Source organism: Leguminivora glycinivorella, chromosome 14 (genome assembly GCF_023078275.1).
Source record: "Leguminivora glycinivorella isolate SPB_JAAS2020 chromosome 14, LegGlyc_1.1, whole genome shotgun sequence".
NCBI classification, from domain to species: Eukaryota; Metazoa; Arthropoda; class Insecta; order Lepidoptera; family Tortricidae; genus Leguminivora; species Leguminivora glycinivorella.
This window is the reverse complement of record NC_062984.1, coordinates 7,919,533-7,939,330: the sequence shown is the minus strand read 5'-3', so window position 1 is coordinate 7,939,330 and position 19,798 is coordinate 7,919,533. Positions and strand designations below refer to the sequence as shown.

The 19,798-nt window shown below is 36.0% G+C and overlaps 1 protein-coding gene across 1 annotated transcript; it reads left to right on the top strand.

Moving 5' to 3' along the window:
* Window positions 1-13,459: 13,459 nt before the first annotated feature.
* Window positions 13,460-16,304, top strand: LOC125233304 (alpha-(1,3)-fucosyltransferase C-like). Its single transcript, XM_048139266.1, has 2 exons — window positions 13,460-14,500; window positions 16,101-16,304. Exons 1-2 carry the CDS (start codon window positions 13,545-13,547, stop codon window positions 16,165-16,167), a joined length of 1,023 nt encoding a protein of 340 aa, XP_047995223.1. The 5' UTR covers window positions 13,460-13,544; the 3' UTR covers window positions 16,168-16,304.
* The last annotated feature ends 3,494 nt before the right edge of the window (window positions 16,305-19,798 follow it).

Below are 19,798 nucleotides of genomic sequence, written 5' to 3'. Positions count from 1 at the left end.
GGAAGGGGTTCTCAATTCGTCTGTATTTTTTTTTTAATGTTTGTTCCTCGATATCTCCGTCGTTACTGGACCGATTTTGAATTTTTTTATTTTTTTATGCATACCTACAGATTGGTCCCATTTTTCTCAGAACCCAGTTCTGGTGGTGGAACCCTGGAGAAATCGAGGGAACTCCTCAAATCTGAAAGGCATACATATGGTGATTTTTGTGTTTTTAAAGGAAAAGCATACATTTACGTACGGAACAGTGACATTTGGTGCAGTGGAACTCCTGATGGTGGTCAGAATGGAACTCCTCAAATCTGAACGGCACACTTATTATATAGTGACTTTGGTATTTTTATAAGAACAGCATGCACTTACGTCCAGAACAGTGACATTTGGTGCAGTGGAACTGCTGATGATGGTCAGAACGGAACTCCTCAAATCTGAACGGCACACTTATTATAGACCTTATAGTGACTTTGGTATTTTTATAAGAACAGCATGCACTTACTTACGTCCAGAACAGTGACATTTGGTGCAGTGGAACTGTTGATGAAGAGTGAGCCGCCCCTGGCACATCTCGGACACAAGCGATCAAATATATGAAAGAGGCGCGTTCCTAGCGTACAGTCTAAGCTCGTGTAGGTGAACACGTACTATGCTTGTATGAGTGACATATGACAGGTCGACTGTTCGCGTTTTTGACAGGTGGTAACTGTGAGGTAACCGAGAGGGGGTGGGCGGCACTTTCAGCGGGGAGCGGGAGTGGCCATACTGTACGATAGTACTCATTATTATACTGTGCCCCTGGTTAGAGTTCCGTTCTGATAATCATTGTCATCTGTAAGTACTTCAGAATCATCCAAATTTCAAAATTGGTTCAGAAATGACGGAGATATCGAATAACAAACATTAAAAAATATACAGACGAATAGATAACAAAATCCAACATTTGAAAGTATTTATCACCAGAACCCCAAAGGAAGGCGGTTTTTTTTTCTTAAAAATTATTATTGTAATGGATTCAATGTTCCAGGAAATTCTGAGTTGGCTGAGACTTCTCAAATAACATTCATAAGTTGGGGTTTATCCGAAATGACTCATATGTTTATTCTCGGGAAGTCTGTTATGTAGGTAGTATATCTACAAGTAGAAGATACAGATGTAGTGCGAAAAGATTTGCCTTCGTATTGTTACGCCGTGTCTTGCGTGGGCGACGGTCGCCGTCGCGTCTCATATTTCCATATCGATAAGGTTTGATTTCGTATGCGTCGCATCGCCGTCGCGCGACCGTCGGCCACGCAAGCCACGGCGTTACGGAAACGTACGAACGTGTCATGCTATTGCAGTCAGATGTACTGACGTTGACTGAACTAGCATGACAAATACGAACGTTTGCGGAAAAATACGAAGGAAACCCTTTTCGCACTATAAATAAAAAAAAAATGTGTTTTATTTTTAACAAGCAGAAACGTCTGCTAACGATTCTAAACATTTTTATATTAAAGGAAAAAATGGAAATGATGCGGGTTCAAGTCCCGCCGGAAGCGTACATTTTTCCATTTTTTCCTTTAATATAAAAAAAAAAAATGTGTTTATTAGAAAAAGAGACATAAAATTTTACAACCATATCTGTGGTCCCACACTAGGCGAGGCCTACTACATCTGTGCATTATATGTATGAATTCTGAGCGGATCTCAACAACGGAAATCGCTTGCTAAAAATTAGATTTATTTTTTATACCACACGGTGGAAAACGGTCCGACAGATAGTAAACAATCACCGTCGCCTATGGACGCAGGCAGATGAAGAGGATCATACGCATTGTCGACCATTCTGAAATCTGTAGTAATCTTTACACTCGGCAGGGAGCCCATTCCATTCACCGGGAGGAAATTCCGCTTAGTTCTTCCATACTTACGAACAAAGTACAGTCAACAGCACAGCTGTGAATACAGACAAAGTGCCAACAATATGTATAAAGAACTTTTTGCCTGGAACTTGTGAACTTTTTGTGTCTTGTTTGGGCATTTTCACGAAAAAAGATTCAAAAACATTTTTTCTAAAATAGGTAAATTTAATGTTTTTCTTACTCGGAATCAAGAGCCCTTTCAATCCTACTAGGTAAAAAAAAAAGTGTTCCAAATTTAATTTTTCCACTTTCCACCATTTTTCAAACACTTAAAACGGTAACAAAGTGGAAAAAATGCAAAATAATAGAATATTTTTTTAGACCATTTTTTGTCTCTTGGTTTTTTGCCCTAGACTGAAAGGGCTCGTGATTCTGAGTAGGAAAAATATAAAATGTACCTTACCTGTACCTTAGAAAAAAAAATGTTGGTGACTGTTCTCACGAAAAAGCCCGTTTTTGCTTTTTGTTTGTGTTTTTTGCTCTGTGTGTGTGACTGTGTGTGCTGTTGTATGCATATTTTTGTCACTTTGTCTGTATTCCGTGTGGTGACGGGTTAAACATTTCACCACCCCCTTTCTTCCCGTGGGTGTCGTAGAAGGCGTGTGGGATATGGGTTAAATTGTGGCGTAGGCGAGAGGCTGGCAACCTGTCACTGCAATGTCACAGTTTCGTTTTTCTGTCAACCCCTTATTCGTCAAGAGCGGCACTGAAACTTGGGTAGTTTCATGTGCTCTGCCTACCCTTTCATGGGATACAGGCGTGATTGTATGTATGTATGACTGTATTATACACAGCTGTGTTCTTGACTGTACGTTGGCTCGGCTCGACCAGTTAGGCTCCAGGGTGCCAGGATGAATAGATATCCTGCTGAAGATGACCTGTGATAAAAAGTGGCGGTGGGCAATCATGTCTAGCAATTCGAGAACACATCCTGTTGGAGGTACAGTCACCAACAAAACAAATAATATGAACACATCCAATGTGCCAAATGCGCGATTTTGTTGCCTGTAGGTATAGTAATAAGGTCGTGTATATATATTTTTCCACGGTGTACGTACGCAAGTTGGATGTATTCATATCTTTGTTGCTTTATATTTTTAATAATCTTAATAACCAATTACCCATAGAGAAGAAATGGGACCACATTTTGTACGCAAGTTCTTTTCATACTTACTTATGGTACTTTAGTTTTAAATATGTAAATATTACACACTGTACCTTTTTTATATAAATATTATAGTACGATTGACTGTAAGCTCAAGAAGGCCTGTGTTGTGGGTACTTAGACTACGATAATATAATATATAATAGAAAACATCCATGACTAACGCTGTGTCTTGCGTGGCGACGGTCACGCGACCGTCGCGCGACCGTCGCCGTCGCGTCTCATCGCATCGTCTACTTCCATATCGATAAGGTTTGGTTTCGTATGGGTCGCATCGCCGTCGCGCGACCATCGCGCGACCGTCGCCCACGCAAGCCACGGCGTAAGGAACAAATATCTGTGCTCATTACACAAATAAATGCCTTTACCGGGATTCGAACCCGGGACCGCGGCGTAGCAGGCAGGGTCACTACTAGTATCTTCTTAGTAGTTTGTGGTCACTACCGACTGCGGCAGACCGGTCGTCAAAACGCATTAGTAACATAAAACCTAATACGTGTCAGTTTACTTTAGGGCTAAAATAATAAAAGATTACTCAACAACGGTTTTCAAAACAGGTTAATAGTAAACTGTGACTTATGGGTAATAACAATAAAATTATTGTTAAATAAGCGTACTGCAAACAGGAACCAATTGGCATAAGTCCAACCAACTCATATAATCAGAGTTATGACTATCTGCAAATACATATGTAACTCGGTATACAGCGTGTGTATTCCATATGAGCATTAATATCTTAATAGGTAACGATTAGTATCGGACCTAAGGAGCCTAACTAGCAGCGCTGCAGCGGCTGGTCCATACAAGCCGATTCCCACCGGCTTGCCTAAAATTGTTTACTAGTAAAGTCCTAATGTTAAGGTAGGTTTCTTTTTAATCAGTGTTGCCTAGCAGAAATTTTCACTAGCCGCCATTGCTAACTACATGGTTTTTTTTAAAATCATCATCATCATCCTCCTTATTACGTTATCCCGGCATTTGCCACGGTTCATGGGAGCCTGGGGTACCTACCTAGATTTGGCGCAGGCACTAGTTTTACGAAAGCGACTGCCATCTGACCTTTCAACCCGGAGGGTACCTAGGCCTTATTGGGATTGGTCCGGTTTCCTCACGATGTTTTCCTTCACCGAAATGCGACTGGCAAATATCAAATGACATTTCATTGGTACGAGCCAGGGTTCGAACCGCGACCTCCGGATCGAAAGTCGCTAAGCCACCAGCGCTTGGTTTTTTTTAAATATATGAGATTTCTTTTTCATAGGTATATAATAATTCAGCACGCAATGTATTATGTTCACATCGATTAGCGCACCTCCCTAAACGCACAAACTACTAAGAAGATACCCTAAACGTCATTACGACATGACGTTTATGTCATGTCAAATTAAGTTGGACGGCGTACATTGCTGCTTGGCTAGATTAAAAAAAAAAACTCTTGATTAATAACACTTTTTAACAAAATGACAATAAAATTCTGTGCCTACCTACTTATTTCTCGGTTGTTGTGTGTGTAACATTGTTACTCAGTCAATATTTCCTTGTTGAACTGGTAATGAACAGCGAAGTGCCACTGTCAGGCGACAATTGTCACAATTGTAAAATATTCCACTGAACTACTGAGGAAAATTATGGCGCTACACCTTGTTTGATTCTCGGCTTTTTCGGCTAGATAGCGGTAATATTAAGACTAATATTTGACAATTTTGAGTTAAGAATATGAGTCAAATTGTCAAAACAGGTCAAATCCTGTGTCGAGATATGGCAGTCTATGTACGGTGATAGTACAGTGACTACACATTTTACTTTGACAGTATTTAGATCTAATATTTGACGTAAACAATACAGGTTGTAATTTTTATAACCGGAAAAATATAAGGAGGTACCTACCCTTAATTCAAAAATTTCCATATGCATTGAATCACCCGATGAACTTGGTCCGCGCGTGACGTCACCACTCACCGCTGTGCGGCGGCGAGGAAGTACGTGTTCGAGCTTTTTTGGGGCATTATTAAAAGATTATACTGAAAGTAACGAAATAGTCGTAGTAGTAGGTAACTAATCACTATTGCGTACAACAGATTTACATGCAATTGACAGGAACAGAGGTGAATTTATACCTATAAGGTATCTCTTCCAGCTAACCTTAGAGTAGATGAGAGGAACATTAATATAGGTATGATAGACAAAATTGCAGAATTAAAGGCCAGAAATAAATTATAACCAAATACCCATCCTCCGATGTCCCGAAAATATTGCCGGTTATAAAAATTACAGTATGTATAGCAGTTCGAATCAGGCCGTATCTGTTATGAAAGTACATAATATATTATGGATGGATCACCATTTGAGATTCGCTTCTGGATTTACCGGTATACTCAATCTGGGTTCATTTTGAGCGATGGCACAAGCTTGCTTGATGTAGGTACCTACTTATCTAAAGTATGTGTCGACAAATATTCAGAAAAACTAAATAAATACTACTTGCTACGATGTGATTATATTGTTATGCAGGTATATGAAGGTGGTATTGATCAACTTTTACTATTATGTACCAAGTACCAATCCCTAAATTGCGACACACCCTGTGCGTAGCCAAATGCACAAACGCTCACGCAACGCTCACGATAAAATTTCTTTTGTAGCTATCTATTTCTATCGCTCTTGCGTATTGGCGCGACAGAGCTGAAACGCTACCGAAACGTCGGTAGCGTTTCACGTCACAGAAATGCCATTCGGCTACGGGGCCTGGCCTAGCCGAAGTGACAATGATCGTTGACGCTGCGAGACAATAGAAACACAACTGGCTCTATCGCGCCAGTACAGACTAGCGATAGAGAGAGAGAGAGAGAGAGAGAGCTATAGCTACGATACTCTATGGAGCGTAAGCGATTGTGACGTAGGCTAGCTACCCTGAGGAAAAAGTGTTTTCCTGCGATTCGAAGTTACCTCAATTATTGGTGTAGGTATGTTTTTGTTTAGTCTTAATAGGTAGGTACTCACTCCCCAAGTAACATTTTAGTGCTATAATTTTGGTTTTCGACGCCAAAAGCTACTATAGATGTCGTATAAAGGTTTTCGGCGTGACCGCTTGTCGTATAAAAGCCTCCAGTAACACCTTTTAGCTCTATAAGCTTATACCGCTAAAAGGTGTTATTAGGAAGTGATGTAAACGTTTATATCACCATTTTATAGAGCCGCTATAGGCCTGGTCTATAACAGGATCAAATATGACTACTATAGATCTATATTATTGTATAATGGTGTTAGGAATCACTGCTATGCAATCAATTTGCGCTATTAAGGTTCCCGACAAGCCGCTATAGTTGTTGCGTTATACAGCTAAAAGGTGTTATTAGGAAGTGATGTAAACGTTTATATCACCATTTTATAAAGCTGCTATAGGCCTGGTCTATAACGGGATCAAATATGACTACTATAGAACAATATTATTATATAATGGTGTTAGAAATCACTGTTATGCAATCAATTTGCGCTATTAAGGTTCCCGACAAGCCGCTATAGTTGTTGCGTTATACAGCTAAAAGGTGTTATTAGGAAGTGATGTAAACGTTTATATCACCATTTTATAGAGCCGCTATAGGCCTGGTTTATAACAGGATCAAATATGACTACTATATAACAATATTATTATATAATGGTGTTAGAAATCACTGTTATGCAATCAATTTGCGCTATTAAGGTTCCCGACAAGCCGCTATAGTTGTTGTGTTATACAGCTAAAAGGTGTTATTAGGAAGTGATGTAAACGTTTATATCACCATTTTATAGAGCCGCTATAGGCCTGGTCTATAACAGGATCAAATAACCTACTAAAGAACAATATTATTGTATAATAGTGTTAGGAATCACTGTTATGCTATAAATTTGCGCTATTAAGGTTCCCAACAAGCCGCTTATAGTATTTTTAGTAGTCGTATTTTAACAGAAATTAAAACCTAACTATACCACTATTTTGGGATATAGTGGCTTTGGAAAACACTGCTACAGTATTTAACACTGTAGTAGTGATATGAATACCATTATAGAGCTATTTTGCTGTATAATGAAGTTTTCAGGATACGTTTATATAGCTTTGAAAAGCGTTAATAGTCGGTCGTCTAATGCCTTTTATATCTCATCGCCGTATACGTCACAATTACTCTTTTATATCACAGAACTGTGGAATAATGGTTTCGGTATCTCTTTTAAAACACAATAACGTTATAGCTGAGTTTACTATATGTTTTATAAAAAAAAACTGTTTAGAAGATCTTTCTATAGTAAAACATTGAAAACAAGTATTGTTTTCTATATAAAGAACTTATAAGTTAAACTGGATCATAGTTAAAGTCTCATGCAACCCTAATTGAATCCACAATGGCGGGCTTATGGCAGTGAATGCGTATGATAAGTGACATAGTCGAACTATAAAAGCGTATGTTTTACTTCTTGGTTTCATAGTAGAAACTATGGTGCCAATAATTTTATTGTATTCAATTATATTTATTTATTTTATTCAAAACAGGTATAAATCGAGGGCGCACTTAAAATACTCCATTAAACTAATATTCTTTTAACGGTAAAATTTCCATCGCATACCTTTTTGCAGTAATGATGGAATTATACGAAATCCAAATTATTTTGATTGACACTAAACTTCGCAAGTTCACACGCCACTTTTCATAAAGTTCCTCGTTTAGAACAGTTTTTGTTAAATATTACACATTAAATTATTTTAGAAATTTCATTCATTCGCATTAAAAGGGACGGCAACTGCTATTACAGAACAAAAAACCTGTATAACGGAATCTCAAATGCTACTATAGCATAAATTGATACTATAATAGCGTTACTGTGTCCTCTATGTCAACAAATTAGCACAATAGTCATCATCACATCACCATTATAGACCTTAAACGTCACGGATGATACTGCTATAGCCCTATTATATCACTAAATGGCTGCATAATTGCGCCAAATCGGCTCTACAGTACCAATATAGACTATTTATAGGACCATTTAATGTGATTTAATTTGGTGCTCTCGACCACTATAGGACCAGAAATTGTTACTTGGGTCACGTTGTTGTATATTGTTGTTCGTAGTAATAGTAGTGGTAGGTATGTGTGAGGGCATTGAACTGGTAATTACATACCTAGTTTGAACACAATTCGAATTATATCACTGCGTTGTATGTAATTATGCCAATTACACATAATACCTAGTAATTACAATGCAGCGAGTATCGAGTTAGTATATACACTATTGGGTAGGTACAGTACAGTACACGCTAAAATTAATACATAAATGTGTGTGCAAGGGAAAACGCCCCACTTTGTCGATTGCTATTAAGCCGCTTTGTCAGTTTATTCATATAAAGATACTTGAAGTAAATCTCGCCTTAATGGTAACCGACAAAGTGGGACGTTTTACTGAACACACTCACAAATATGCACCTACCTATTTCTTTGCAAAAAGAGTAGAAACTTAGTAATATAATAGAATAGACGTAGGTAGTGATTAATGAATGATTTAAAAGTTTGCAACATTACTTCGTACTTGTACCTACTAACTGCTATAATTAAATTAAGTAACTTGAGCTTCACTAAAAGTTTTTCATTGACCGGCTCGGAGGAAATATAGACTGGAGTAGCCTTTCAGTTACTTACCCCTCTGCCAAAAAACTTGAACAAATGTTCATAAAGTCACGTAAATACAATTTAACAATCGATTCATGCTCATTCACAGAATCGCCACGACACATATCACTGGTAATTAAAAATGCCCGCTTGTGCTGTGAACACTTGTAATAAGCGCTCAAATACCTCAAGTTTGCAAAAAGATGGCATAATATTCCATTTGTAAGTAATTTTAATATTGTTATATTACTGTTTTTATTATCTAAATGATAATATTTTTGTCATACGTCATCGAATATCGATTTATGTGATCGAATGCAATCGATTTGAAATTTGTTGGTGGGTAGAAATTACGTCACGAACACTCCCCACGAGACTTCGATTTTTTGCTGTTTAAGAAGTTACCTAATGTGGTTTACAATAGGGTCGATATTTATATATCAATATATTCATAAAAAGACGCACTCCCCACGAGACTTCATTTATATATTTTGTAAGAATTAACCTAATTTCAATTAGAATAGAGCATATATTATAATAATATTGACAAGGATAATAAAATTGAAAATTAGAAAAATCATTTGACCGAGACTTCGTCGTGGAGATGTGGGCATGGTCGATGAAATACCAACTATCGATAAAAAAGTATGATTTGCAAACCTTGATCACACAATTCATTTGAAATATATTTGCAATTTTCCGAAAGAGAATGATTTGAGTTTTATTACATGTACTTAATAAACTTTACACTTTGAACCAGTATTGAAAACAGTTAATGAAGACTAAACCATTTCTAGTTTATTTATTTAACCAAGTTTGTCTATAATGATTTAGTACCACCAACCGCAGTAAACGTTGTTGATTAGTTAGTCTGGAAAAATAAATTAATGTTTTGTCAAAATGTCAAATATTTCTTTACCTACTAATCCTATTATCCATCGCTAGTCCACCCGCGTGATACCTACTACCCAGGATTGTCATAAGTGAATCTTAATATTATTATAATAGTGCCAAACATTAAACAGATCTAGAAAAAACAACGACATCATTAAAATTATAATTTGCTTCATTAATTATTATCGACTTCAGTTATCGATGCCTGCCTCACCCCTATAGATTGAGACACACACGTGCGCATTTAGTGTCCATATACACTGTGTTTCTACGAAGTATTTCCATGTGTGATATGTCTGTGTGCATCATAATGAGCATGTGTTATTTTTTTATCATAATGTGCGTGTGTATTGACAATAATATTTTTTGCATTTGTGAGTACTCCTTTACATGTGTTATTTCCTCACCTCCCGCGAATCTTGGCAGAATTATTTGTACGTAGACGCAACATGAAGGCTACTCCAGTGTATATTTCCTCCGAGTTGACCGGTCACCACCGCTGATATTACAGGGTGTAATATCAGCGGTCTCTTTCAAAATTCAAACGCAATCCAAATAGTAATGTCATCATCACTCACTTCGTTCGTTTTCCGTTTTACTGTCTACTTCACAATATGGTTTTATTTCTACCCTCTTAATTTTATATATCTACAATTAATTTTATATATCTTTTTTTTACTGGCAATGTCCTCATTGTTTATGTGTTTTACTTGATTCGTAAATAATAATGTCTGTTGTCTGTTTTTTCTTATCATTTATGTATAATAATAATTTTGATCATTTAAAAAAAACAATATTTGTATCCATTGTGTGTTGTTGGCGTAAGCGCAGAAAACCAGCGCTGCGGATGTCCGCGGCATTATGCTGAGTGGGGGTCCTATTTTAGCGTCTAATGTTTTTGTTTGCATGACTTCTGTTTTATTTGTACTTTGTTGTAGCGTTAAATAAATGTTTTCTATTCTATTATATTCTATTCTATTCTATTCTAATTAATTAACACACAATATTCTAAGGAAGTGGTTCTTAGGCATATACTTAGCTCATAGACAGTCAAAGTACTTAATTTACCCAAAAGCCCGCGAGAGTAAAAATTGCCCAAATCGGACAATCAACTCGCTCGCTCGTGACGACACCACTGTGCAGCGGAGTGAGTACACGTGTTTAGTATTTGAAATTATAGCCTCTAGCGGTCCTCCATACCAAAAAAAAAATCAATGGTACTAGAAAACAGAGCTGAATTTCTTCCGTTTGAAAATCGAACGAATCAAAACAAAAGCAACTCAATTCCATTTAACGTAGATTAAAAATTCATGGTAGGTATTTTCTCCTAGTATAAGGACATTGAACCAAAGGAGGATAGAACAAAATATGATAAGTAGGTATATGATTCCCACAAGAATAAATATTACAACCTGTATTAGGTGGAAACACGTCTAGAAAGTTATGCAGACGCCAGCATATGTCTTGTAGTAAGACTTGGAACATCCCATGGCGACGTAAGCCAGACGTTTGACCTCTGCAGGGCTTAGTCTGGCCAGCCGTGTGGAACGCCCTTTACCATGACGCATCTTTTGCTATCGCCAGGCCGGCTTCTCCCATTGTTTACCCAGCACAAACTTTAGTTATCCAGTGTAGTATGACCTCAAGCTTCATAGTTATTATGAGAAGTTTGAAAGCTGCGTTAAACTGGTTATTTTATGCGTTATATATGGTATTAGAATCACACCTCAGTGCGTGTTGCAAAGTCCAATCTGTTATGAACTTTAGTCGTGAAGTCATATTGTCGGATATTATAGGAGTTTGTGTAATACAGGGCGTTTCCACCAAAGGGTGTGTCATTTTAATGTACTTATTTAATTGTTTGTCATTGTTTTCCTGTTTTTGTAGGTTTTCGATAGAGATATTTCCATAGGTACATACAGCTATTGCTGATTCCAAAGAGGATCAAGTATTAATATAGAGAGTTAAAATGTCAAATATTAATATTAATAGCGCCATCTAGCCGAGCGTCCCTCAAAGGTGTAACTCCATCCAGGCCACCATACCTTCTTCTGTATGGTTCTGAGGTACTTTTTAGGGTTCCGTAGTCAACTAGGAACCCTTATAGTTTCGCCATGTTTGTCTGTCCGTCCGTCCGTCCGTCCGTCCGTCCGTCCGTCCGCGGATAATCTCAGTAACCGTTAGCAGTAGAAAGCTGAAATTTGGTACCAATATGTATATCAATTACGCTAACAAAGTGCAAAAATAAAAAATGGAAAAAATGTTTTATTATGGTACCCCCCCTACATGTAAAGTGGGGGCTGATATTTTTTTTCATTCCAACCCCAACGTGTGATATATTGTTGGATAGGTATTTAAAAATGAATAAAGGTTTACTAAGATCGTTTTTTGATAATATTAATATTTCCGGAAATAATCGCTCCTAAAGGAAAAAAAAGTGCGTCCCCCCCCCTCTAACTTTTGAACCATATGTTTAAAAAATATGAAAAAAATCACAAAAGTAGAACTTTATAAAGACTTTCTAGGAAAATTGATTTGAACTTGATAGGTTCAGTAGTTTTTGAGAAAAATACGGAAAACTACGGAACCTTACACTGAGCGTGGCCCGACACGCTCTTGGCCGGTTTTTTGATTTTGATTTAATTATTTAATATACAATATATTTAATTAACTTTCATTAAAATATCATCATAAAAGAATGTACCAATGCTTACCGCATAACCGTTACTAAGGAAAGCACAAAGTGGTTTGTTATCAGGGTACTTCATTTGTTTATCGTTTATCAATGTGACACACAAAATAACCCACCTATTGGCTTCGTGCGAAGTGCATGGAGGGGGTAAGCAAAGCGATCGCAGTGCTTGCGGTGGTCAAAATCGACACTGATTGTGGTTGTCATCTATCAAAACTCATAAAATATAATACAATGTGTAATGTTTGATATGGGGCATCAATGTTGTTTCGTTGTTAATTGTAAAAATAATGGCATAAATAGTCGTTGCACGTTCTATGCGTTTCTTAGAGCACACTGGAAATTGGATCAAAGAACTAAATGGATAGCTACGGTGAATAGAAAACGTAAGTGACATGTCAAAACAAACCATTATAATAAATTATATTTAAGCTTTGTTTACCTAATATTGTTCAAGGTACGCTGTTAGTATTTCTCCTACCGTAAAAGATTATGCTTAAAGATTCAGGCCTAGCCTGGGAATAGGCCCGTGTCGGATATTTCTGCGGCCGCGGACATGACTAGGTACTTACGTTTAGATTTGTTTTATATGGCATTAACGGGACGGAGGTTTAGCGAATACCATAATTATCACTAGCTCGAAGAACTTGTACCATTACTCCTATGTTCTTCAAGATTCTTTATATGCCCTGCCAGCACCAATTTATTGACTCTTTCTGTAGTCTGGGGTTGGAAGTTTATACCGTGAGTAATGCTTTGGAAACTGATTTTTGGTATTATATCCATGTCTTTATAATCTATCTACCTAAATTACACTTGAAATAGTAGCTCTTGTTATTCGATTTATTTAAAATTAACGAAAAATCGTTAAAATATAATGTTTGTTTACATGTAATTTTTTGTCATTTTCCACTTCAAGTTCACATGGTAGTGGGCGTAATTGTCGTGCACGTAGCCAATATCGATACATAACAATAACAAAACATATGAGTGGGGTTTTACATATAAGTAAACACGAATCAGTAAACACAACGAAGTACCTAGGAGACCTGTTTTTGTATTCGATCTAGTAATAAAAAACTGGTAGCACACATAAAATGGTTAGGTATATGTCTCAAGGTCACATGTAGCTATTCGGACAGTTGAACTTGCATTATAAACTAGTGATAAGTTATCGTGTTAAGCTCAGTCAGCGGCTGCCCGAGCTCCCGTGCGCGCGCGTCTCTCCAGGGGAATCATGCGCGCACCTCTCCACCATGCGACCTCTAGCCAAACTATTCTTTTTCGCCTCCTTTCTCTTTCTTACTCTGTTCCTTTACATGTCTCTGAGGGATATGAAAAACACGCAACTTATCTTTCAAACAAAGAATATTTTTAACTTTGACAATTTAACAAGATTTAATTTAGTTCAAAAACTGAAAAAAAGTGATAGTGCTAAAGAAATTAAGTATATCTTACAGTGGACTAATCCCAAAAATGTGCCTTTTGTGTATATGCTGGAGGGTAACAAAGTGTTTATAGAACAAAAGTGTGAATATACAAATTGTTATGTAACTAGTAACAAAAGTTTACTAGGAGATGTAAGTAAGTTCGACGTTATTGCTTTTTCGGGAACTGAAGTCGTTTACTGGCCGGTTGAAAACCTGATACCACCCAAGCGATCGCCGCATCAGAAGTATGCTTTCACTAACATTGAATCAGCTGATAATTACCCGTTATGCTCCAACAAGTTGGATAACTTCTTCAACTGGACATGGACATTTAGATTGGATTCTGAAACAAGATGGGGCTATATAATAGTCAGAGATGCGAATAACAATGTCATTGGGCCTAATAAAGAGATGCACTGGATGAGGTTGCAAGATATGGATCCTGTGAGCGACAAGTTAAGTGCACAGTTGAAGACTAAATCTAGAGCAGCGGCGTGGTTCGTTTCTAACTGCTGGACTAGAAGTCGAAGGGAGGGCTTCGCGGATGAGCTCCAAAAAGCTTTAAAGCCCTATGATTTAAAAGTAGATATTTATGGGACATGTGGGTCTTATAAATGCGAGCGTGATGACGAAGAAGCATGTTTTCAGATAATAAAGCGGGACTATTATTTTTATCTGTCGTTTGAGAACTCATTTAGTGAGGACTACGTGACTGAAAAACTTCTGTCCGCATTGAAATATAATGCGATACCTATTGTTTATGGTGGAGCTAATTATACTAGGTAAGTAAAGGACACGTACTCGTATATTTAAACAAAGAACAACTAAATCATTTCAATGTAATGTACATTCAAGTTTGACGACTGATCTGGCGTAGCGCGTTGTGACCCTGCCTGCTACGCCGCGGTCCCGGGTTCGAATCCCGTAAGGGCATTTATTTGTGTGATGAGCGCAGATATTTGTTCCTGATTCATGGATGTTTTCTATGTATATAAGTATTTGTATATTATATATATCGTTGTCTGAGTACCTGCAACACAAGCCTTCTTGAGCTTACCGTGGGATTCAGTCAATCTGTGTAAGAATATCCTATAATATTTATTTACTTATTTATTTATTTATTTAAGACATTATTGCTTTATAACATAAAATAAACTTAGTGTAAGATCGATCCTCCATACAAACATAGACCTCCTTTTCCTCCCTGAACATTGACATTATGGAAAACATATTTTATACACAAACATGAATGATTATATTTCTTTACGTTCATTAAAATGGGCTGGGAAGTATCGCTTTTTGGGCGCAACAACTTGAGAACTGTAAATTTTCATATTTTTTTTAGGCCTAGGCCTGCAAAGTAACTTTTTTTAAATGGAAAATATTGTCCAAATTAGATATTTTTTTTTTTATTTCATTGTATGTTTGAAAAACAATATACATGCCTCGGCGAATGAAAACGGATTCCCGGCCTCGTATCCCTATCTTCGGTAGGTATTATGAAATATAATTAATAACAAAGAAACTATTCATTACAAATAAATAAATTATTCATTACCATTAATTAAGGGATTCCTAAACTTCTTGAGGGCCAAGTTTAAGACTAGTTATTTTTTGGCATTGATTAAAATAATCAGTATGACACTCATGAACTCGTATCAGAACATTATTAATTCACGATAATGGCAGTAGGTACTGTACATACTGTTTGGTTCAAAATCTTAAAAGAGGAAACACTTATCTGGCCAGTAACCCCAAATATTTGTAGGCATGTATGATTGTATGTTACATAATTATAATTAACGTATAGTGTACTCGTAGGTATATATAGTAATATTTAATGGAATGGCAAATTGAACAATCAGAGTGTAGCCTAAGGTTTATAAGCCAGGCAAACAAGTTCGGTGTTAGACTAGATGTTCAGATCTTCAGCAGACCCAAAATGTGTTCGGTGGTCATTGTGTAAGTATACATAATCATAGTGAAGCCAGTGAAAGCACGAAGTCACACCAGTCATACTAATAACCCACCTACTAATAACACTTTTTTTGTGAGGTACTACAATAGCCTAAGAAGTGACAATCGTTCACGCTAGAGTGATATAACTACGATACATAGCAGCGCGATTGTCTCTTCGGCTTGGCCGGCACGACTGTAGAATGGTCTCGACTATTATATGCGAGTACGAGCAAAAATACTATAGAAAGTAAGATACGTACGTACGTTACGTACATCATACTAGTCTATATATCAGTGTCATACTGGTGGTACCCGTACAAAAAAAAAACGATACTCAAAGTACACGTAATACGAAGTAGGTTAATTGGTTGGTAAGATAATATGGTATGGTACCTATTTAGAATTTTATTTTTTATTTTTCAGATTTATGCCAGACGGTATATACCTGAATGCCAGAGAACTTGGAGCGGTGAAGCTAGCAAAAAAATGAAATATCTTATAGACCATCCCGATAAATATAAGGAATATTTTCGGTGGAAAAACCATTATTCATACAGCAGAAGAAATGACTATCCAGATACTGACGACTATTGTGGATTCTGTACTCTTCTTAATAATGAAGAGATGATGAGAAAGAAGTCTGTGTATAAGAACTTTAGAGAGTGGTGGAATGACCCTCGTCGGTGCTAAGAGGGGAGAGATGACCCTTTATACGTACAAATGTAGACCTCAATTTTTACGCATGAACATTAAAAGACTTTTGTTACATATTCTTCTTAGCGTTATTATGTCACTCATGCTCAGGTTTATGATAACCAGGGGTCCGCTTAGGTAAAGTTTTTGTTATGCAATTTCTTGTATAGGTAATTCGCTTCTAAAATTTGTTCTACTCCCGAACTGTTATTCGTCATTTACAGGGATCTTTAAAACCCTACATAAAAGTATATTCCCAAAGCCAGCGTCCGACGGCTTTCAGCGCATGCGCGCAGTATCGAAAAAACTGAAAACGCATTGTTTGGCTCTGTAACCATGGCAATGCATTTTTATAACGATATTGCGCGCGTGCGCGGAAAGGCTTTGGGCAGCTGAGCTGACAGTGCAAACCTTTGCGTCAAAATACAGGAAACAGTGTGAATTTCACGAAAATTATTCAAGAAAATAATGAATAAGTATTGTATGTAACGGTGTTTAACTGAGTCAAAAAATACTCGTGGCGTCTCAATAACAATTTTTGACTTCGCCTCAAATTGTTACCCACGCCACTCATCTTTTTTGACCTCCTTTAAACACCTATTGCATAAAATACTATATTTTTACGAGTATATTAGATTTAAAAAGTCTTTTTTTCGCATCATTTGTTTTTCATTTCTAAATAATCAAACCGAAAAAAGTCAAACGAAAGGAAAGGTTCATTTGAAGCATGTCGCTATGGTTAATATATATTCGATTTATTATAAATAATTTCTAAACTATTAATATCCATGGGGGAAAATGGGAACTACATTTGTATAGGAAACGGGTCGTCTACTATCCTATTAATATTAGATACAGTTTATCTAGTAAGTGGAAATAAGCGGAACAATTATTTCTAGTTGTTTTGCCCGCCAGCTAATAAAGTGTTATCTATGTATACTTATAGGTTTATCTTAAGTAAAGCCCCTTGCACATGAAATATATACATGATTGGGTACACTCTATGCAATTGTGTATTTCTTTATATGTTAGATTTAATATTGACAACTATGTATTTACGTTTATCTTATCATAGCAACTGATAGCTACAGATAGACGGATAAAACATAAGAAAACATGATTTATTCATCTTAAATATATGTAACTTAAGTATATAGAGATTCACATCAATAACAATAAAGATAAGAGTAATCGAAGTAAACAAATACAATACATAATCGTAAGCTGTGTCTCATGTGCATAAGTGATAAACATAATTATAATTATATCATATCACTTTAGTGTCTTTAGTCAATTGTGAGGAAAAGGTACCATCCTGCATAGAAATTTAAACAAAAAGATCCTAAACTAATACATATTATTGCTGACTGTACATGTAATAATTGTAAGAGGGGCTTTACTTCGTTCGATAAAATTGGTGGAATTTATTACGATAATTCGTTCAATAAAATTGGTGGAATTTATTACGATAACCTATTTAGGTAAATACCTATGTATCCATACTAATATTATAAATGGGAAAGTGTGTGTGTCTGTTTGTTTGTCCGTCCTTCACGGCAAAACAAAGCGACGAATTGTCGTGATTTTTTAAGTGGAGATAGTTGAAAGGATGGAGAGTGACATAGGCTACTTTTGTCTATTTCTAACGCGAGCGAAGCCGCGGGCAAAAGCTAGTAATTAAATACAAAGAAAATTGATCCACCAAAGAGACGAATCTATTTTCATAAAAAAGTTTTTAATATTATTTAATTTTAATAAGGTACATGACCCTACCTAATATACCTGACCATATAAGGCCCAGTGCCTAATAAGGCCCACTTCTTAAATATTTATTTTAAAACAATTTTACAGATGTATTACACTTATAATTGAATATATTTTTCTAAGCCAATGCTGTTAAAAATATTCCTAGGAATGGTACCTATAATAGTAATTATTTTTTTTAATATGTAGTCACTTTTATTTTTGTAGATATCTAAAAAAATAATGTGTGACTTTCATGGGTCAAGTACCTCCATGCAATTTTACTGAGACCAAATATTAATTTTAAAATTACTTCATACTAAATGTTATATTATTATGTACTTACCAACATAAAATGTTGTCAGCTTACTTGCCAATGTGATGTAGACTGAAAAGGCTGTGATTTATTTAGCATTTAGGCAATGAAGTACATAAATATACAGCAAGAAATTTAAATCTTTTTATTTTTACATGACTCCCTAAAGTTACATCGTCAAACTTAGTATAATAGTGCCACAGTGTACCCCTTATATAAGATGTTAACAAATTAGTCACGGACATTTTAAGGGACGTTAATTAACATTAAAAAATTAACTAGCACTAGAAATTAAAAAAAAAACTTTTCATGTGATTTTTTTGTTTTCATTTATTGAACAAATAACACCCCGTTTTTGCGTCGGGGGTTAAAAAAAAAATCACAATGTACATTTAACCTGACAAGACGTTTATCACTAGCTGTCATGTCACCCATGTCAATAATTGTATGTAATAAATGTCATTATGGTTCAGCGGAGATACTAAAAACTGTTCAATAAGTTTTATAAATGATTACACTAACAGGGTATTTTAACGTAGCAAATCTGTTTCTAGTTTTCTCCAAAAAACATAACAAACTTATGATGTCTCATACATAAATATACTCCTGGAAGGGAGTACTATCAGCCGTAAAAATATCCGTGACTAATTTGTTAATTACATTTAATTTCTAATTACATTTCTGTGATACACTAACCATCGTCAAGCGATTCACCCGTATAAGACTGACACACTGTATATACATACGTATGTTTATATAACTAACTGATATTTTTATTTATTAGTAACCATGATTGGGTCCCTATTTTAACCCAGTTGTAAATGACGTCATTCAAGTCGCCAGACAAACAAATGTGTGTTGCATTGCAATTTTATCATTCAGATAGCATCTAGTTATGACTTATGGGTAAACTTATTTATGTATGTGCATACTATTTCATTGAAATGGCTGTCTATTACAATTCAGCGTGGGAAAACATCGAGTGTGTTGGGCACCTTTGCATTTAGAAGGGTTCGGGTCGATTTTGGTGAAGTTTCAGTATTCTGTATTTAATTCATATTCATTGCTTTGTGTGTCTACAAAATATTAAATCGCTAGCTCAGACAGTAAATTAAATACCTACGCATAACAATTTTATTATTCAGAGTGTAACTATTTATGACCTGTGATACACTTAATGTAGGTACTTACTATTGTGAGGGAACATTGACATGTTTTTATGTGTCCTTAATTATCTACGCAGCTGTTTTTAAATAATAGCATATTCTATTGAAGTCTAGTATAAGGAGTATGTTAATAAATAGAATTATATATTTTATTATCTATAGATTAGAAGCAGAGCCCATAAATATAAATACAACTATGGCTG

Excerpts from the sequence above, each read along its gene's own strand:
- LOC125233304 (XM_048139266.1), top strand. The coding sequence starts at position 13,545 with ATGCGACCTCTAGCCAAACTATTCTTTTTCGCCTCCTTTCTCTTTCTT. Across the intron at positions 14,501-16,100 it reads GGTGGAGCTAATTATACTAG|ATTTATGCCAGACGGTATAT; the intron begins GTAAGTAAAGGA and ends TTTATTTTTCAG.